This window comes from Bacillus rossius (genome assembly GCF_032445375.1).
Source record: "Bacillus rossius redtenbacheri isolate Brsri chromosome 9 unlocalized genomic scaffold, Brsri_v3 Brsri_v3_scf9_1, whole genome shotgun sequence".
Taxonomy (NCBI): domain Eukaryota; kingdom Metazoa; phylum Arthropoda; class Insecta; order Phasmatodea; family Bacillidae; genus Bacillus; species Bacillus rossius.
The window spans coordinates 7,256,846-7,279,843 of NW_026962012.1; the positions used below are offsets into that span (position 1 = coordinate 7,256,846).

The following is a 22,998-nucleotide window of genomic DNA, read 5'->3' on the forward strand; positions in this document are numbered from 1 at the left end:
AAATACAAAATTATGCGCAAATTTTAGTAAGAAATACTCAGTAGCACATTATTAAAAAAAGACAGGTATTTTATATTTACAAAAATAACCACAGCCATGTACTGTAAAAAGTTACAATATCTTTCTTGTTGTGTTACATACCATTTCTTGGGCAAAGTAATCTTTCGTAAAAGCACAGAATATTTATTTTCTGTCTGGTAGTTTTTCTAGAGTCTGTTTCTGGAGTTTGTTTCAGTTGACAAAAACATGTCATTTGTGTCTCGGCTTTCCTTGCGGTCGACAGCGGGGTCGTCAGATGGAGAAAGTCGAGGTCGTGGAAGGAAACAACCCTGCCATCAATGGAAGTTACGTCGGGATGCGTAAATAAGGATGTTTGGCTCGGGTCTCGAACTCGGATCTCCATGATGCGAATGCGATGACTTTCTGCTGGGCCATGTTGCTCGGCGCGAACGAAAAAAATGACGTTGGACCGAAGCAACCATGTTTGTTGTTAATTAATTTTCTCAAATATCATTTTCTATTTGGTAACGATATTTAATTTATCCAGAAAATTAATATTTTGTCAATGCATTATCCGTAATCTAAAATGTCTGTAAACAAATAACAAGACCCGTAAATGTACAACCTTTTTTCCCTCAGAATTTAATGTTAAATTTAATATGCTACTGTTAAAAAAAAAAAGGCTGCGCGTTATTTATGTGAAAAAAATTATAGTGAATAATTCTCACATAATCAGCTGGCAAAGTTGAATTCTTAACATTTTTGTGCAGTATGGATAAATGTAATAAATAACTGAAATTTTTTTTGATATGATTTAACCTTTCAAAATTATGAAAATTATGAAGATTTTAAAATGATAGGTAAAATTTAATATCTTCTTCTGAAATGAATCAAACCATATCACATAGTGGCCAGTAAAACTGACTTTACAACTAAAAAGTTCCAGTTTTATATTCCATTTCATTTTCCTTAACACTCCTGCACAAGGACGTTACAAATACAACTTTGCAGCTAATTATGCAAAATGTATGAGATATACATAGATATTTTTTCCCCCCATTTCGTTGTAAGTTCTGCCACTCCAAAAGTTTTGCAAGTTTAACAGTGTGGAACGTAAATATAAAATAACGACTTGGAACGGGGACACACAGCCTGAAGACCACCGACCGATGCACTTTATGTTGTTACATACCTACACCTGCTACCAAACTGTTCGTGAACTATCGTGTCCGCAGCTGTTACTCCACTGCCGTGTCGACGGCTGCTCCTCATCGCGACTACCACCCGGTTCCTCGCACTAGCCGACGTCACTATCCAAGGCGCTGCTCGCCGCTGCTTCTAGCGCGGTGTCCAAGCCGCGGACTAGCGCGCTAGTCTTCTCCTCGTGCGCGGAGCGGTAACCATGGCAACTCATGGCGGAGGTATGAGTATAAAGGCTCTTTCAAGGGTCTGTACCGGGTGTCACGCCTGAAAATTATTTTAAAAACACGCGGTAGAGACCTTTGTTCAGTCTCCCAAAACTATTTTGAAAACGGAAACAAAACCACTCATCTGTCAGCGTATTTTCGTAAACAGACCCCACTTTGATATCTTGAGCAGATTTTTTAATCCCGTGCGGGGTGGTGGGGGGGGGGGGGGAGACGGGGTGTTTCTGAAGCTCTGTACGCCGTACGTGTGGCCGGGTGTGGGAGAGGGGCATCACGCCTGAACTAAACGCTTACAGTCAACGTTCACGGAAGTTGCGGGGGGCTGGCACTGCGCTCCCCCGCGCTGCTTCGACAACCGACGACGTTCATCCGTCTAGCGACCAGCGCCTCGTGCGCCGCTGTTTGACCGGAGCCTCGTACAGGGGGAGACGGGAAGCCTTCTTTTCACAGACGAGAGAGACAAAACGTACATCGATTTTTGGTAGGGGCAAAACTTATGGGTTCGCGTCACCGACATGCTAGTGACGTGTTGCGCCAGACTGGCGAATTTATTTACTTATTTAATTACATCTCTCTGTTGACCCCTATACATGTATGTCATACAAGTGGGGTATAGAGAACGTCAGTAATTGCACATATAAATTATAACAGAGATTACAAATGGATAAAAACAAGTACGACATATTAACAAATCATAATCACGATACAAACATGATACAAAAAAGACAACATACCGCACCACATTGAATAACAACTACCAATATAAATTATAAATGATTTTTAAAAGAACTACATGAGTTAAAAAAATTCTTTGATATTGTAAAAACAATTCTTATGTAACGCCCGATCGTGCATCTTCGGTTTTTTTTTTTGTTCATTGTAACTCATGATAGCTACTGGTCAATTAGGTTAGATTAGCTGCATTATAAATACTTTAAAACATTGTGGACGGTTGATTTGGTTCGGATAGCTACATTAAAGATATAAGATAGAACGGAGAAAAAAAAAAGCGAGCATGAACTTCGGGTAACTTCTGGTGTGGCTGTCTCGTCTGTGAAATGAAGGCTTCCCGGGGGAGACGCGAACCCGGCACACCGCGATGTCCGCGCGCAGACCCCCGCGGCTGGCCGCCTCCCCTGACGTCACTCGCCATACGACCAAGTGGACGGCTTGGGGCGCCAGCATCCCCACCGCGAACAGCCAGCCAGGCCAACAAGCATACACTACCACCCTGCCGTGTCTTTTTAATAAAACATCTAATGACTACTGCAACTACAATACCTTAAATGGTACAATAAACTCACTGTCAGGACATATAATACAATACTATCTACAAATAATGGGTGCATGCATTTATGTACGCGCGTTAGACGTTGTACTCTGACTTCGCATGATAAAAAAACTAACTCTAATGGTGCATGCAAATAATTAATAGAAATAAAATAATTGAAGGACTGGAGTCATATTTTTACGGTTGGTAAAGTATAAATTTAATCAAGTTTAAAATTTTTTTTTAACAAGTAGGTACTCGGTATTCAATAGACACGTGTTTAAAAGTTTATTGTTTAATTTCGTAATATAATCGAGATAAATTAAATTAATAATGAAAATCAATAAATAGGCTAAAGTTTATACTGATATTATAATTTTAGTAATTTATTAAATTAAAAGTAATAATTTATAATGCAATTAGATTATAGACATTTAGTATATAACATCACAAACACTCCCATGAAAAATGGCCAGGAGACTACTAAACCTTCCACAGATACCCCTGCCAGCGACAATGGAAATTTACAAGCAACCAGACATCTACAGACAATTTATATAAAAAATGTTTTTTTTTCGGTGACGGAATTTGAAACAAATAAAAAAAATTCAATTTTTTTTGTATACACACGCTACCGAATCAATAATTGAAAATGTGTGTGATAAATAAAATATTCTAAATTTCTAAAATATTTTTTCAGTTAATATTACTATTTTCTATGCCTATTTAAGTTTAAAATTTGTATTCGAGAATAGTTTTTATTTCGGGTCCACCAATACGTTTGATGCGTCCCCCCCATGTTTACGAATTGGGATACGTATATGTTTATGTTACAATACGTGGGTCCGCAATGTATCTTTTTTTTGTACACAACCTTTCTTCATCCTGTGAAAATTTAGCTACAAGGTGCGAGCACATCATTAACAAAACAAATTGGTTGTCTGTAAAGTCGGTTTACAGACGATAGTTTAACGTGACAACGTCATGACAAAACATTGATAAAATGCTTGATCCAGAAGAAAAGGAAATATCATATTCGGCCTGAGACTGAGCCGTAATAGGTTTTTGCAACCAAACCATTTAGGCATTAAAAATATTATATTCTTTGAGGAAGAAATTTTTTTTAAAATGTTTCTATCTTTTGTATGATAAAATCTATCTCTGCATACTTTTATGAATAAAATTGAATCAATTTTATTGAATTATCACTATTTTGTATGGATACAAAGGAGTGAAATAAAATGTACAATTTAATTAATAAATTTACTTTTACTTGCAGCGTAACGGGACAATGTGCGTAACGGGACACTTTTTCTTGCGTGCAGCCGGCGTTCATCGATTTATTAGACGTTGTCACGTCAAAAACTATAAATATATTTTCGTAAAGTGCCTAAAGAAAAACAACTTCAATAAATACGTTCATGTACTAATATAGTCAGCTACTAATAACTAAACACGACCGACAATGATTGATGCTAACGTAGTACTGATGTAATGTCGGTCGTCAGAGGAGGGTAACTCGGAGGACGGAGTGCAGTCACTCCTCCGCCTCGCCGCGCCGGGGCTCGGCGCATGCGCGCTGGAGCCGATAGCCCGTGACGACCGACAGCGTGGGAACCGGCCAGGGCGCGAGTCCTCCGGAGTTACGCGACGCGCTCTCTCTCTCTCTCTCTCTCTCGTCCGGTCCAGCGCAGCATCCCCTCCCGCCAGCTCAAACCTCCCTCCGCACACGGCTGTCAGCTGCGGGAAGCCTAAGATGTCCAAGTTCTGTCCCTGCCCGATTACTTCCGAACAATTCACCTTCGGCCAACCTCGGGCTTATCCTTACTTCCTTACTAATATTATAAATGCGAAAGTAACTCTTTCTGTCTGTCTGTTTGTTACATTTTCCCGGCTTAACGGCTTAACGGATCGTAATGAAATTTGGCAAGGAGATAGATTATGTCCTGGGGATGGACATAGGCTATATTTTGTCTAAAAAAATAAATTTTAAACGGTTTAAAAAAATATATCTTAATTTTATGTAGTGTGTGTCATATATATACAAACTCTTAGTGTCATTCCTCTATGTCTGCCGAGAAATAGCTTTCAAGCCATTACGTTACGTTTTGCTATTATAAGGAATTTAGTAGAGAGTAAGAAAAATTATAGCTCTGCATCGTAGTACCTCAATACACCAGTAGAGGTTTTTTTTAATCGTTTTATAGTTTGCACATACTAACTAATATTATAAAAGCTAGTGTTTGTTTGCTACGCCAATAAATTTTGCATAGAGATAATTTATGGGCTAGAGAGTGACAGGCTCATTTTTATGAACGGTTCCAGTGGGATTGTAAATTCCTCTAAAAATACGTATTTTATATTGTTACATTTTGTTTGGTTGATCGTAAGGTAAATGTATTTATATATGTTATTTTTATTTAATTTCTGCTATATATATTTTCTCCCTACCTTGGGCACTCATAATTCTTTTAAATTTCACATGTATGTTTTCAATGTCATTCGAGTTGTACAATTTTTTGTCAAATTGGTCATTATTTATACTTTGTTTCATTTTGGAAACATACGTTTTTTTAGGTATTATGACAAATAAAAAAAATTGGTTTCACTAACATTCTTAGGGTTTTATTGTGTGGATAGTTTCAAGTTTAATATTATGTAGGTACATAAATTCTTAAACTTATAAATTTCTTCGAAATTTATTCATAGTTTGGTAGGGCCTACAAAATTTTTCTATTTGTCAATATTGTTACTTTTTTACAGTACCTACTTATTTGCAAGGAGTTTGGTTAAGGGTTTATAATTTATCTGCTGAGCGTCAAGAGTCTTCGGGCTGCCGAGACCGAAGACCAGAAATATTTGTCAATTATGTAATATATTGTTGAAAAATTTGAATTTAACTATTTCAGATAAGTTGATTTTTTTATTAATTAGAATATTTACGTGTAATTGACTTCTTCCTTTATTTCATATTAAACATTATGTTTGGTTGAGTGTGAGATAATTTTATTAATGTATGTTTTAACTTCATTTAATTTCTTATATATTTATTCTTACCTACCTACTTCTATTAAATTTCAGGTGGATGTTAACATTGTCATTACAGTTGTATAAATTTTTTTGTCAATTTAGTTGTTATTTTTCCTTTTTGTTTCATTTTGGACTATGTTTTTTTTTTTTTACTTAATTCAAAGATATGTGGTGTGTACAGGGAGTGACATCTCTATTAATTTCTATACTCCTTTGGATAAGCGGAATATGGCCACCACAGTTTTACATATAAACAAATCCTACAAATTTTTAAAGATTATGACAAATAAAAAATAGTGTGAAGTTTAATATTATGTATGTACGTTAATTCTTAAACATATAGTTATTTATTAATTTATTTAGAAAATTATTCTTAGGTAGGTAATAAGTTTTTCTATTTGTCAATATTGTTATTATGGTAGATAGGAGTACAGTAAATGCCTACATTCTTATATTCCTTTATATCTCTTTCGATTGGGAGTGTTTACGAGCCATTCGGGGTCATCAAACTACCCTCCCCCACAAGAATTCAAAGACCCAATAATTAAATAATTTCCCAAAATTTCGAAAATCTATTCTCTTTCGATTAGGAGTGTTTACGAGCCATTCGGGGTCCTCAAAATAACCTCCCACCCCCCCCTCACAGTGGTCAAAAACCCAAAATTTATAAAATTTCAAAAATCATTCTCTTTCGATTTTTAGTGTTTCCCTGCCATTCCGGGTCCTCAAAATCATCCCTCCCCCTCTGGGGACAAAGCCCCAAAATCTTGAAAATTTCAGGAATTTCAAATATCATTTCTTTCGAGATGGAGTGTTCCGAACCATTCGAGGTCCTGAACCTCCATTCCTCCCCCCCCCCCCCCCCCCCAAATGTTAAAGCCCCTAAATTTCGAAAATTTGGAGGAAATTGTATTAAAATTAAGTCATTACAAACTAAAGTGTCCGGGGCATGGTGGAACTTTTACCCAAAGGTTCGACTTCATACCCAATTTTGAGGGAAGGGGGAAATGCAAAACGCCAAAATACGAAAAATTTCAAAAATTTCTTAAATTTAAGTATACCTTTTTACTATTTGGAGTGTTTCCGAGCCATTCGGGGTCCTCAAACTACCCTCCCCCCACAAGGAGTCAAAGACCTAATTTAAAAATTTCCCGAAATTTCTAAAACCTATTCTCTTTCGATTTGGAGTGTTTACGAGCAATTCGGGGTCCTCAACATCACCTCCCCCCCTCAGGGGTTGAACCCCCAAAATTTAGAAAAATTTCAAAAATCATGCTCTTTCGATTTTTAGTGTTTCCCTGCCATTCAGGGTCCTCAAAATCACCCTTCCCCTTCTGGAGACAAAAACCAAAATATCGAAAATTTCAGGAATTTCAAATATCATTTCTTTCGAAATGGAGTGTTCCAAACCATTCGAGGTCCTGAACATCCAACCCCCCCCCCCCCCCCTTCCACAAAAGTGAATGCCCCAATATTTCGAAATATAAGAATATATATAATTGGATGTTGGCATTTATGACGTCGATAAACTCTTATACCGTTTGACCGATCGCCATGAAAGTTGGCACATCGAAGTGTTTTTATCATGGAGAAGGTTTTTATGTCGCCGCTACATGGCGCTGTAGCGCATCAACTTCTAAACCTTTCAACCGATCGCCATGGGTAAACAGAAAATCATAGGTCACAGATACACAAACAGTAATTGTGTGTCATTTCTTAATGTCCACCTCACTGGACATATCGCTATCCATTTTGCTGTAACTCGCGGACAATATATCACCCAGTGTTCAGCCTGGGCAAAGCCGGGTACTGCAGCTAGTTTACATATATTTATACTTCTCTGTTTATTTTAATGTAGTTATACTAACCTAACTAACCGTCCATAGTATTTTTAAGTGTTTTAATGTAGCTAACCTAACCGACCACTTTTAATATTTGAATTAATTTTTCCTGCCCAAAAATAAAACAAATCCCGAAGTTGGCCGAAGGTGAATTGTTCGGGTGTAATCGGGCAGGGACATAACTTGATGGACATTTAGGCTTCCCGTCAGTGGCGACCCCGACGTGTGTTGCAAACCAAAACACACCGTGTTCGAGTCGAGTACTATTGATAAAAATTAAATTTAGAGTGCGAACCATCGTACAGGTTTAACCAGGGGCTCTTACAGCCTCGAATGTGTGATTTTCATTGTCTCTGTCACAAAACTTTTTTTTCTAACCCTTTTTGCGAATTTTCTCCGATATAGCAGGTCCTACCCTGACGCAAAGGTCTGTTGCAAACCAAAACACACGGTGTTCGAGTTGGGATTTTTTGGTTTCCGGACATCAGACATTGCTATTTACGCCATATATCAGAATAAACCTCAATATCTAATATTAAAAAGAAATAGAATATGTGTTAACCGCACAGAAAACGAAACAAAGTCAAGCCGATGTCAAAAGTTGTCTTGGGGAAGCTACACTGTGTTCGTTGGGTTCGCATATGCGTCTGTGTGTTGTCCACATCAGCTGTTAAGTTTTATCCCTTGTCACTGAACTGTCCAGGGCCGTTTTGCAGTTATTGTTCCAGCTGTCTCGTCATCGTCAACGGAATTCCTTCAACGGAAGGAATTTTTTTTCATTTGTTAACTTTTGACATCGGCTGATTATAGCTTTGTTTCATGTGTGTTTATGCATATTCTTTATTGGCCGTTATTGAGGTTTCTTACGACATACAGTGTAGCCTTAACCTCTGCAAGAACCACTCAAAGAACGTGTTCATTGTATTTGTATGCGAACACTGGTTAACTACATGAAGTTGTTTACAGTCTGATGTACCTAAATAAACTGACTTGACTATATTCGCTGGGTAGACTACTGAAGGTTATGAAATACTTACATCAGGCAAGGATAGTTAACTTCAGTAAGTGTTCAAAAAACTAGTTCGAGAGCTTTTCACCGAGACACGGAATCAAACATGACATTAACTACAAGAAACTGTTAATAGTTTGGAATTCCAATATTGGGGTTTCCTAGTTTTTCCAACGCTACGGGTACTATTTCCAGAGCTAAGAACACTAAATCGTTCACAAAAAAACTTGACATATTGGACACATTTGTGTCGCTTTACGTACGTCCGTCGGGGTTTTTAGTTGTGGAGACTATTATGTACACAAATGTATTAGATATCTGACGAATGGTTTTCGCGTAAAAAAAAAACAGTTTTCAGAGTTATTGTAATAATGCATACCGTGTCAAACCTTTTTTTTTTAAAGAAACACAAAATGTTTCCTAAAACTTATTAATATTCGTAGGCTTTCACGGCCATTATCTGAAGTAGCTTGGCTTCTGGGTTGTAGCCGTGTCCTTGGAGAATAATTCACCGACGTTTCGAACGACAATGCAGTCGCCATCATCAGTAGGTTAACTGCTCACTGATGATGGCGACTGCGATTGTCGACCGAAACGTCGGTGAATTATTCGCCAAGGATGCGGGCTTCAACCCAGAAGCCCAAGCTACTTCCTAAAAACTTGATTCCCTGGTTTGAGAGATGAAGTTTGAAGTTGTTTATTACCTTGTCGTTCAGCCGTCACGTTACTTCTGTCGCAAGAAAAAACCTCAGAAAATTTCCAATGCGCGATCGTGTTCTGACATGACGCAAAGACCAGGGCCGCAACAACGTGTGATGTGCGAGTTGAAGGCAGAGCGCGGTAACGGCACCGCCGGAACTGCAGACGTCTCCACCGGCGCGACTGCGTGCAAGTTACAACTTGTCTCCCCCTGGCGCGCTGTCCCCCCCAGCTCCGCTGCTACCGGTCCTCGTCGTGTGCTCGGTTATGAAGCAGCAGTTGGAGTCGCGCAGAGACGGGCAATCCGCCGCCAGCAGCGACTCCCGCTAATAAGGCGTGACGCGGCGCCCCCGGTCGAGGAATGCCGCGTAGTCTTTGTGTCAATCAGGCGGGCCGCGTTCCGACGCTAATAACAACAACGGCAACCCTTCCCTCCACCTTCCTCCTCCTCCTCCCCCGCACGCGCCTAGTCAAACGGCGCGCGTGACTTTGCTCGAGGGAAACAAGAGCCCACGTCTCCGCGTGGCTAATTCGTCGCTGATATTCAGCGCCTTTGAGCGACGCGACGAAATATTCCTGCACTCTAGATTTTTTGACGTGACAACGTCTAATAAATCGATGAACGCCGGCTGCACACACGAAAAAGGATGATTCATTGTCCCGTTACGTTCATTGCATGCTTGCGCCGCATCTATCTCTCTTCCACTCGATTGGAACAACCATCCATTTGACTTTTTCGAGGCACATTAAACTTGAAACACTCCCATTCGTTTCATACTTTTCCTATCATCGCCCTATCCTTAACAAAATAACACAGATTGGAAGAAGTTAAATAGCAAACATGTATAAATGTTATAGTTAAAATAATCTGTTCGTTAAAGTAATAAACATATTTGAATTAATGAGTGCAAATAAAAGTAAATTTATCAATTAAATTGTAGATTTCATTTCACTCCTTTGTATCCATACAAAATAGTGATAATTTAATAAAAATGATTCAATTTTATTCATAAAAGTATGTAGGTAATCATTTCATCAATGTTTTGATATGACGTTGTCACGTTAAACTATCGTCCGTAAACCGACTTTACAGACAACCAATTTTTCTTCTTCTTCTTTGGTAAATGGAACAGAAATGTTCACGTAAACTGACAGATGTTTGTAAATGAGTACTTTTACATGAAAACAACTGCATCACTACAAAACACGTGTTCTCGGTAATTGGGTTCGGATTCTTACCCGGGCATTTGGGCATTTACACTTTGTGTTGTCCCAGTACGTCCAATAGTTGAAGTTATTTGTAAACCGTTTTTGAAAAGCTTTCCAGTGTTAACGGTTAACATTAATAAGCACAATAAAACAAAATAAAGTTTTATTACTGATTACAAAATTACAATATCTTTCTTGTGGTATGACGCACTACTTCTTAGCAACTAATTTCCAAAGAATCTTTTGTAAAAGTACAGAAAAATGTTTTCTGTGCATGAGACGTCAAGACCCACTTCATTTACCCACAAAACTCAAAATATGAGCAAATACGTAAAGTGTCGGAGCAAGTTGTCGCAGTGGTAAGGCACTGTACTTGAATTCGAGAAGAGCCGAGTTCAAATCTGGTCCGGGCATTGCGATATCTTTTTGCCATGGCTTTCCAAAATTATTCTAGGTAAATGGTGGGTTATTCACTCAAAACAGGCTATGGCCTGTTCTTCCTCCAATATCCCTGTTCTGTGTTGTGTGGTACCGCTTCCAATGTACACTTGGTTGCAATTAATACGTTAAATGGCATATTTCGCTTATGAGATGAGATGTACTGAAATAACAATGTTATGGAATGGTACAAGATGACGAATTACAGAACTAGGAAGAAATGTAATCAATGCCAAAATTCTCACTGGTACAGCGAAAGGAAATGAATTCTGAATTCCTCGCATACTAATAATTCAAAGCAATCTACTATTTCAGTTCAAAAGGTTGCAGTTTCCTTTAACGTTAGCGTTTTCAATTGCAATAAATAAATCACAGGGACAAACACTGAAAGTGGCTGTCCTACATTTGGGCACGCCATGCTTCTCACGTGCTCAGCTGAACTCAGGTTGTTCTACAGTATCAAGTCGTAAAAATTTACATATAATATTAGACACCGAGATTTATTTAAATAAATGCAAAATTTTTTAAACAAATTTAACTGATTTTTTTGTATTTATTTAATTTTTAAAATTTTTTTTATCCCTCGTAATTTCATAATAATTAAATTTATAGAAAACAAAATATAAAAAAATATCATTTAAGTCTGATTTAGCAGGCAGGCGGGTAACATCCAGTAGGATATAATTAATAAATCACTGGAAATTTTTTCACTGCAACGCTATGGATAAGGAAATGTTAAAATATGAATTCCACAGCAAAGGCATGACGGTGAAATGTAGCAGCAACCAACGGACCTGCTAGTGCAAAAGTGCGCGGAGTTCGTTCAAGGAACAAGGAGCCAGGCAGGCGTCTGCTAGTGAACAAAAAACGACACGGGCAGGTGTCCAGTGCGTCACTCACGGGTCTTGGAGCGCGGCTCCCGAGGGCCGTCGACGGTGACCTTGATGGCCTTGTTGTAGGTGGTGACCTGCGGTGGCGAGGTGTTGACCGTGATGGTCAGCGTGAAGCTCTTCCCTGCAACAAGGATATCCGGTCGTCCGTCAGGCGGCGCGCGACTTCATTACAGTCATCAGCGTGTTTGTCCTGCCCGTAACTCCTCCCCTCCCCCCACCCACCCCTATCCGTACCCTCTCGAGCAAACAAACGTTACTTCTTTACTTCATCACCTTCATCACTGTCAAGAGCTGGAAAACCCTTTGTATTGTCACAAAAAGGTACTTCAAGAAAGTAACAGCGTTAAATAGTTAATGCGCAAAAAAAAAAAAACAATTTAGTTGGTTAGTTAAATTGTCCAGAATTACCGTTGGAACACATCTAACCCAAGCAGTGTCTATCGGAATTATATATACTCCTGCCATTTATTATGATCACTATTTAAATTAAAAATAAGATAACAAAATAAAAATTTGTTTTGTTTAAAAGTGAGACATAAATTATAATTATAATTATAAAAAAATAAAAAAAGTATTTACACACATAAAATTAATCACGTGGCCCAAAATTCACCAATTGTACCGGGCATGAAAAAAGCGTCGTTTGCTGCTGAGTCGGTAAAAAAATGAACAATCAGATACCTGCATTTATTGATTATTTGCAAGCTATCGGTTTTTATAAAGGATTTTTTTTTAAGGATTCTAAGTGAAATATATTTAATTTTAAAAGCCCTTAATCAATTTAAGACTGATTAAAGACTTTTTAAGGTATGAACCGTGTTACAACAAATCGTAAATCGTATTTGTTACTAAAAACATGAGAATTATGGTGGACCGAAACAATATTAAATTTTGTTTTTCCCCCGAATAGCTAGGTATATGATAGAAAAGTTGCCCCCTACAAAAATATATGGACGGGGAAAAAATAGAATGATATCTACCTGCTCGCAAAGTAAGTATGTATTTATAAAGATCGACGAATCGAACATTATTTGTACACATTTTTCTGACACTTGAGCAATGTGAGTGACCAGAAGAGTTTTGAAATATTGACGATGTTTTAGTTAATTTAACTTTATTAAACCATACAATTAGCATATCAAACTTCAGAGTATAGAATTTAAAATTAAAAATATAGTTTATGCATAAAAAATTGAATTAGTTAACGTTTAGCTCTTCATTTTTAATGTTATCATGGGAGGCAAAATTTTCTTACTGTTGTGATTAAAAATGTATGTAATCTGCATTGATTCGCCCTATTGAGAAAGAACCATGCAGTAAATAAGTAAGGTAAATGCTAACTGTAGTTTAGAATGTTGCGCACTATGTCCCTGGTACTAAGGTTCGGTATCTGCTTCTTGGCTGCCCGCCTAATACACAAATAAGCTACAGTAGTTTCAACAGTTTGGAGTGTTGGGTATAAATGTATGGGAAATGAGATTGTCACGGGTTTTACTAAATACATAGGAAAGCCCTAACAAGGAGGAAAAAGAACGTTTGCGGGTGGTTCTGAAATTAGTTGCTAAGTTAAGTTCATTCCAATAACAATTTATTGACAAACTCAATAACACAAACAAGTATTTCATTGATTCTCAAACTGACATAAAACGTAAATAAGTCGGGTTCTTGTGGAGTCGAACGGCTGATACAAGATCCCACTATAGCACAAGACATATGAATTTACTCTCTGTGATGGATTCTTGAACAATTAAAAAAAAAAACAATACCCTTAATTCCGGCGAGCCGTGAGCTCGTCACCGCCTACGACCGATACGCCGTCAAACTAAACTACTAAGACTAGAAAACATACAAAGTAACACGTTACAAGATAATATCTTCATATTATTTTAGAAATAAATTAAAAGTATGAAATCCAACAACATGACGTCCAACAATTTCTTTCTTTACACCGAACTTTCACAACACCAGACAGTGACCTATGTTTTAGATTTTAGAAAATTGTTTTTGTTTGGAAAGTTTCACTTATGTACAAGTATAAAGCCTTGCTTCTGACACTGATGTAAGTGTCTTAACTAAATGTGACCGTGACTTTATAATAAGCCGTTGGTTAATATCAAAGCGTCAAGTATACTTGGCAAGCTAGGGTGGAATTGTAAAATGACAGGGCTAAAAAGTCACATCAGGAGCCTATTTAAAGATTTTTTTTTCCTTGCACGCTAAGCAAAGAAAAAATACTATATAAATCAATGCTTTTAAAACTAAATAAATAATGTTTCTAGTTGTTATTTATTTATAGATTTTTGAGTTAATGAAGCATATTCCTGTAGCACTAACAGCTAAATCACAAAGCGAATAAGTCGTAAATGTTGCAAGAAGAGTCATTTCAAAGTCACTACAAAGAAATTGAATTATCTTAAATCATTGCAAATTGCAAACTAATTATCAATGATTCCGCAAAGAAGCCCAGTCAATTTAATAATGAAAGGTTTTAAACGACATAAAAAAGACGTTGGTTACATGTAGAAATTACCACTTGCCATTTGAAGCTTTATATGCATTGTACTGCTTGCGCGTCTTAACATTCATACAGCAGGTTATAGCTGATATTCAGTTCAAAACTTGAAAAAAATTATCAGGAGTTTAATTTTTTACAAAAATTGTAATCTATGTTAAATGTTACATGTATTGATTAATTCCGTCCAATAATTTTAGAGCAACGCATGCAAATAAATGGCTTACTGCGGGAATTATGTAAATTTTCGAGATGAAAAGTGTTACGTATAGTATTATATGACATATGCTATCATCGTTTAACTATAAGAAGGCCTACATTCTTTGAGCTTTTCATGTGGTAAGTTGTAACAAATAAATAAAAAGAAACCATTAAAAGTTTTTGCAATTTGTATTATTACCATAATTAAATTATACAAAAACAAATCTGTGTACTTTAAGAATATATTAAAATACATTAGTCCGTAAATATTTTACTAAAGTTTATTTTATAAAAAAAATTTCAAGGGAATAAACAACCTTTATGATTAGTTTCTCAATACACATTTATGCCGAAGTTATTTTTTCTTTTTGAATTATTCTTCCATTCATGGCATATTCAGGGACTAAAAAGGCTTATTAAAGTTTATTAATGCATTGAATAATGTATTTATATAAAACACCAATTTGTTGAACAAAAAATTAAACAATGTAGAAGTAAGTTAAACCCGCTTATTTATCTTAGGAGAAATGTTACAAACATCACTTACTCCTTTTTATGCCTTCAACGATCACACTTCAAAAAATTGAAAAGACACACTACATAACTCTTTATACGAAGAATCCATGTTTAGTTGCTCTCCTTCTTAATATACTCGGTGATAAGAATTTCTCTTTATGAATAAAAAAACTACCTAATTTTTAGCTTTTTAGGAGTTAAATTTAGAAACATTTAAAGGAATAGTTTGGTAATCTTTGTAAATTGATTACTCATATACCTAATATCTAACATTCCGCTTCATCAAATTCGGATGTTTATTATATATTTTTAGGTATATTTTGGAAAACAAATACTACCTAATATAGCCGTTTCCTTGTGTGACTTCCGGAAAAAATTAATATGTTTTTTTTTATTTTTATTTTAGATCCAAAGATTCCAAAACCAGCTTCATATACATACATATACATAACAGTTTTAGGGACACGATAGTTGCCTAATGTTGCAGAAATCACTTCAATACTGATAAAATAAAGTAATGGGGGCAAAATCCAACGAATGTGGTATAAATGGGGAAGGATTTTGTTAAAAGCAGAAAAATCGCTATAACACCCTTAACATGATTACCACCACATCCGTATCAAGTTATTATATTGCGCGTTAGAGTAATAACAAAATATTTTGTCAAAATACCTCTTTGATACGACCAACCATAACTAACTACGAGGGATGGTAAAAACTGGTTTTGTAATATATATATATATATATATATATATATATATATATCCTAAATATTATCTAAACCTTTTGTCTGAAACAATTTTTGATAAGATGTACCTTACTGCAACAGGTTGAAAAAACAGGGGCGTAAAAACATCATAACCTCCGTACTATGTAAATAATTTAATATATTCTTATTTATTTTAAACTATTTAAATATTATATAATCTAATCTACGACCAACCATTACTTCATAGTAATGGAAAGACGCAAGTGTTTAAAGACAGAATATCATAAATTTTGTATCAAATCCATTATAACTATCGTAAAAATCCAAAACATATTCAAAATTATGTCAGAAATAATTTTTGATGAGACAAGTTATTACTACAAAAGGGGTTGAAAAAACAAGGGTTTAGCTAAAAAAAAAAAATTACGTATACTATCAAATTCTTTTAGATTATTGTAAAATAAACATTATCTAAACCTTGGTCCAAAACAAAATTTTATACCACCTATCATTATCGCAAAGGATGAAATTTGGTGTTTGAAGGTAAAAATACTCATACTTAATAGGCATAGTATGAAATTTGTTATAAGTTATTCAATGCTGGATGCATTCAATTATAAACATACTAACATTTTCACTGCATGAAATATGAAATGTTTAATTGATAATTTGGAATATTGGAGAACATGTAAGGTGTTATGTAGGCCTACATTAAGTTCTAAAAATATTGCAGACGTTTCTTGAAGTTTCCAGCGCGTTCCAGAAAAAATAGGTAGTTACTTCGAAATATACCTACGCCTATAGGCTTTGTTGAAAAGATAAAAAAAAACTATGTTTACCATTTTATTTATCGTCTTGGCTGCAGAATTTCAGAAAATAATAAAAATGAGTAAGCATTTATTTTATTTTATTTTATTTATTCCTAGCCAATATCTTACTTCCCGCTTCATTAGCTTCTGAGTTATTTATCACAATAAAAACAAATCTAGGCCTTTCATTTTATACCACCTTAGGGCAGGAATGCATATGGGCTACCTTGGTTCCAGATTTAATCGGCAAAAATGTTCATCAGTTTCTGCGTGATATTTAACCAATTAACAAACACAAAAATTTAAAAAAAAATAAAAAATAATTCAACTCTTCACTACAACTTTATCACAAAAAATATATATTTTTTTAATATACTTGTAGGTATAGATGACTTGCTTAACAGTTTTCTAAGCCTTTCTGAGCTAACAAATTACTGGCGAAAATAAAACTATTTACCAAATTGGCTGCAGTAAAATATTTTCTTGATCTACAAATTTATTTCTCAGAATTTATTTTAATCCGTTCTATAATTCTAGCTTAAAAACGATTTAAATTATACATTAGGCCAAGTTTTCTTTACAGTAAAATATTAATTTTAAGAAAAATACCAAAGGGCCAAGCGTATACTACCCCCCCCCCCCCCCCCTTTATGGAAAGCCTTAAGGAATTTCTGAGCACACTTCATTTTGGTTTGGCAAACGAGAGTGCAGCAAGTAGGAGCTTACGTAGAATTTCACTTTGGGGAAGAGGATAGGGGTGGTGGGTCAGAACCGCCTATCAAAAAATATCATTTCGTTGGGGGGAGTGATAGATATTTAAGAATATCCCCTCCCCTCCCCGTCATTATACGATTTCAGGTAGCTAGCGCTCTGGACGGATAATAATCGATCATTTTTAGCCGTCCCCCATCCTTTAACAGTTCACACAAAAAAAGTTAACAAATTCAAGCTTATTTACTATTAGATTTAAAACAGCACATTATGTACCTAAAAAGTGAGATTTTTCAAAGACATAAACTGTTTGTCTTTTTTCTTATTTAAATTTAATAAATAGTTGTTGTAGTATTATAAGTATTTATAAAAAAAACAGTAATAACCCATGAGTTATATAGTGTGTTTGCTAAACGAAGTTTTGATGAATTGGTAAAAAAAATTTGGTTAAAAGCCTTTTAATTTGAAGTTAAATGCAAAAAAAAATATTACTTAATATAAACTAAAATTTTATTTGACATGTATTTTTGAAAATCAAATCATTACCGTACGTTAAAAATATATTTTTTTCCGTTTAGCAAAAATTGTCCTATCTTTTTCGCGACTGAATCTCCCGCCCCTCAAAAACTGCCACGCTAGACATGTGCCCGATTGGCCCGTTTGTAAAGCATTACCTGCCTACCCTTCGCCCCTGGCAGCGTGTAGACTCACGGACTCTGGCAGACTCTTCGTCGTAACGTTAGTAAAGCATTGCCTGCCTACCCTTCACCCCTGGCAACGTGTAGACTCACGGACTCAGACCGGCTCTTCGTCGTAACGTTTGTAAAGCATTGCCTGCCTATCCTTCATCCCTGGCAGCGTGTAGACTCACGGACTTTGGCAGACTCTTCGTCGTAACGTTTGTAAAGCATTGCCTGCCTATCCTTCACCCCTGGCAGCGTGTAGACTCACGGACTCAGACCGACTCTTCGTCGTGACGTTTGTAAAGCATTGCCTGCCTACCCTTCACCCCTGGCAGCGTGTAGACTCACGGACTCTGGCAGACTCTTCGTCGTAACGTTTGTAAAGCATTGCCTGCCTACCCTTCACCCCTGGCAGCGTGTAGACTCACGGACTCTGGCAGACTCTTCGTCGTAACGTTTGTAAAGCATTGCCTGCCTACCCTTCGCCCCTGGCAGCGTGTAGACTTGCGGGCTCAGACCGACTCTTCGTCGTGACGTTTGTAAAGCATTGCCTGCCTACCCTTCACCCCTGGCAGCGTGTAGACTCACGGACTCTGGCAGACTCTTCGTCGTAACGTTTGTAAAGCATTGCCTGCCTACCCTTCACCCCTGGCAGCGTGTAGACTCACGGACTCTGGCAGACTCTTCGTCGTAACGTTTGTAAAGCATTGCCTGCCTACCCTTCGCCCGTGGCAACGTGTAGACGCACGGACTCTCGCAGACTCTTCGTCGTAACGTTTGTAAAGCATTGCCTGCCTACCCTTCGCCCGTGGCAACGTGTAGACTTGCGGACTCAGACCGACTCTTCGTCGTAACGTTTCCACGCTCGGCAGTGAAGGGCCCCTTGGCTGCAGCCACACTCAGCTGAAAGGAATGTCGTGGCAGGAAGCAGAGGTGCGCCCACCAATGCTACGCCGCAACTCCAACTTTTTTTTCGGCAAGGTCGATTGGTGAAACCTCGCGACCTTGAGAGGATCTGGGCGGTGCTACGAATTGCATAATTTACTGCGGCATAGCCTGCCAAATGTTTCAATATTCTTGCCTGCTAAGTAGTTAGGTCAGAAAAACAACTATCTTGTTACAGCTGAACAAAATAAGTTGTTCCGTGAGATAATTTACTGATAGGTCGAACTAACGTTTTATCAAACCCCATCCCTTAGTCGATTCTTGAAAGTTTGCCACGAATCTTAATTAATATCTTAAGAGGAAGGAATTAAATTATATATTTGTAAAAATACTAATATTTAGTTTTAAAAGAATTATAATTATTCATTTCTTTTTCAAATAAATTAAATGGGTGCGTGAACGTATGTGCGTAATAGTTGAAGTACTTACTTGCATAATAAAACACTCTAATTTTGCATGCAAATAATTAATAGAAATCAAATAATTAAAAAAACGGGAGTGATATAAATACTGTTGGTAAAGTATAAATTGAATCAAATAAAAAAAATACTTTGTATTCAATATTTACATACAAACACCTGTATAAAATTTATTATTTAATTTAGTTAATTATGCCTAATCGTTATAAAATTTAATTAATAATTAAAATCAATAAGTATGCTGAATGTTTATTATAAATTATTAATTTTAATTTTTTTAAATAATTTATTAATTTATCATTTATAATGAAAATAAATAATACACACAACACATTCTTACTTATATAAATAAAATAGAAAATACTTTTGAAAATTTTATCAACACAATTTATATCACCAATATTCACAATAAATAAATGTTTTTGATTAAATGGACCAGTATTCAATATCAGTCACTAAATTATAACATTTAAAAGCACATATATAATTTTACTTGTATGTAGCTTTTTTTGTATGTAGCCTTTTTTCATCCTGTGAAAATTTCATTGCATGGTGCGCGCGCATTGTAAAAATTCACTCTGTCATTTTTACAAAACCTGCCTATAGAAGAATAAATTTAAAAATATATATTATTTAAACTTTCAGTCACACCGTGTCACTTCCTAAGCTAAAATTTTCATTTGGTTTAACAAAAGTATTTTTATGCATACTTTATATCAGATGTAACTCAAATACACGTTTTAACTTTGGGTTCATACGCATGGCATGCCGAAGACAAAAAATGTCAATGAGTATAGATACGCAAAATCTTTTGGTTCTCGCTATAGTAGTTACCGTATAAATTAAATATCATCCATTTTATGTACAATTACTTATCAGCAAGAAACACAACTTTAAATACGTCTAGTGTGCTGTGTACAATGTCGTAATAAAATGACGATAACTATGAGAGTACCGAAACATACATAGTATGTTAAGTTAAAAAACTAGGATTAGGGAAATTTATTCTGGCCAAGAAATGTTTTGCTGTCAAAGAGTAAAAAAAAAAAAAAAAAAAAACTTTCGGCGCAACATACAGGAGTAGGGAGATTTCGATACACCTATTTCTTCTGGAAATATTTTGGAAACGTTTATAAAATTCTGGAACATTTTAAAACTTATATATGTTCTCTAATATTACAAAATAATCGATTAAACATTTTCTCAATTTCCATGTAGTGAAAATATTATGAATTTTTTTAATTCAATTCATCCAGAATTGAATAGCTTAGAACGAATTACATATTATGCCAACTAAGGTGGTTATTCAATTTTTTTTGACCATTAAAAACTATTTCTCATCCAGTTCACTAATAAAGTTGTATAAAAATGTGCTTCGCACCAAGGTTTAAGATAATAATAAGACGGTTTAAATTATTTTCTAAAGGATTTGATACTAAAAAGGTTTTGATCGTTTTTTAAATTTCAACCCTCGTTCTTACGGTAATAATTCGTTTCATCAATATTAAACAATTTCATACAAAAACAATGTTTTTAACGTTCGATTTTTTTAAAAAAAAATATCTGATTGTTAACAGAAAAATGTGTAACTGTTAATAATTGGAAACAACATACAGATACTTTTTTTATATTCATTTTTTTTATCCTCACTCGTCACAGAAAGCCAATTGCTGAGCGAGGTAAGAGAAATTGGAAAATTTTCAACGCGGGGTTGGAAGGTTTGGTGAACAGCGACATTGTAGGTAATGCTCCTTCGCTAGCCACGCCCCCCCCCCCCCCTTCAATCAGACGAGCCGTTTGCAGGGTTTCCCTGGCACACTTTCTCCCCGAGGCCCGGACACAGAGCAGCGACCAGCACAGAGGCGGAATTTGCTCCTCGCGCACCGTGATCGGGGCGACCGAATTGCTGCCCATTGGAAGGGCAGACCATCAGGATTTTTCTGACAGTGGTGTTTTTGAAAGCTTGTCTGAATTGTTGCCCCTTTGATGGGCAGCCCTTCAGGATTTTTCTGACAGTGGTTAGTTTGTAAAGTGACCTGACCTAACCTAACTTAACCTTACCTAATCTAACCTAACCTAACCTAACCTAACCTAACCTAAACTAACCACTGTCAGAAAAATCCTGAAGGGCTGCCCATCCAAGGGGCAACAATTCAGACAAACTTTCAAAAGCACCACTGTCAGAAAAATCCTGATGGGCTGCCCATCCAAGGGGCAACAATTCAGACAACCTTTCAAAAACACTACTGTAAGAAAAATCCTGATGGGCTGCCCTTCCAAGGGGCAAGTTTTCAGGATTATTTAAACACTTAAAGAAACATGTTTTCAGAAATTGGATGGGCTGCCCTTCAGTCGCTGTACAAACAAACCATTGCCAGAAAAATCCTGAAGGGCTGCCCATCCAAGGGGAAACAATTAGGCTCCCCCCCCCCTGATCATGTACGTTTATTTCATTTTTCCATGTCATTATGCGGTGATGATACCGTGGGCATGCTTTATTTTCATAGCTACATAGATATATTCAGAGGTGAGTGCTTAAGAACGCTTTGACTTAACTGCAATCGAGCCATCCAACAACGGGTACCACAGATATTAGATAATATTTTATGTCCATAGTATCTTACCTCTCTTAGGTGTGGAACTCCAGAATATATATATATATATATATATATATATATATATATGGTATTTATGTTCTTCACCCCCAATATTTGAATTTACGTATGATTCTCTTTAGATGTATACATAATTTTAGCTCTCGGTAAACGGCTGTTGATAGATCGAGTAATTTCGTGAATGGGGTGGAAGTCGCGTGAAACGGAAACTGTAACCACGGTGCTACCATCTGTGGTGGATAGCGCGAAACAAAGTTAATATAGACAATTGGAAACTTTATATTATTAACAGTTTAATGAATTTTAACAAGTTAAATAGTATTTTAATAAGCTTCCTTGTTGAAAATCAGGTCCAAAGCCGAAGTTATTTCAAGTTTATTTCGTTTTTATCGGAACAGTTTCATTATAAAGTTTAAAATTTTGCTCTACAAATCGAACGATTTGATAGTTCGACGTAGTTGCTCTGGCAGCGAATTCTAGTGGCGGGTGCAGAAACTACTTGTGATTCGGGTCCGCGCACCGAAGTTCACAAAGACCAAGGGAAACGTTATGGTGTTAACTGTTTAATGGGGTTTAACAATATGGGAAATATTTTAATAATATTCCTTGTTGAGAATCAAGTCCAAACCGAGGTTTGCCATTTGTTTAAAGTTTATTTTCAATTTTGTCGGAGCCATTTCATTATATAGTCAAGAATTCTGGTCTGCTAATCAAGTGATTCAATAGTCGACGTAGCTGCTCCGGCAGTGAATTCTAGCGGCGTGCGTGGAAACTTTGTATGATTTGCGTCCAGAAATATAGTTTGAATCATTATTTGCCTATATTTATCACGCTTGACATTATTTTAAAGAATTCTGCGTTAAATTTCGTGTCGGAGTTTCGTATTATAAGTGTATTTGCAACCTGAGAACTCATAATTTGCTCATTATCGACGTGACGGATACTGAAACACTCACAATTTTTTTTTTGTTTTGAACTCATACTAACCCCATTTTTCATCTTAGCTATTCAATTTCGAAAAATTGTTAAATTTACATTAAGTTGTTTTGTATTTTTTTTTCC

At 36.2% G+C, this 22,998-nt stretch overlaps 1 protein-coding gene across 2 annotated transcripts in view; it reads right to left on the reverse strand.

Moving 5' to 3' along the window:
• LOC134542541 (protein lozenge-like) overlaps window positions 1-22,998 on the reverse strand; it is a 346,143-nt gene that overhangs the window by 236,229 nt on the left and 86,916 nt on the right. For both annotated transcript variants that reach the window (XM_063386897.1, XM_063386896.1), the window contains exon 2: window positions 11,824-11,937. In XM_063386897.1, the coding sequence (XP_063242967.1) occupies window positions 11,824-11,937 (114 nt within the window). The remainder of the gene's footprint in view (window positions 1-11,823; window positions 11,938-22,998) is intronic.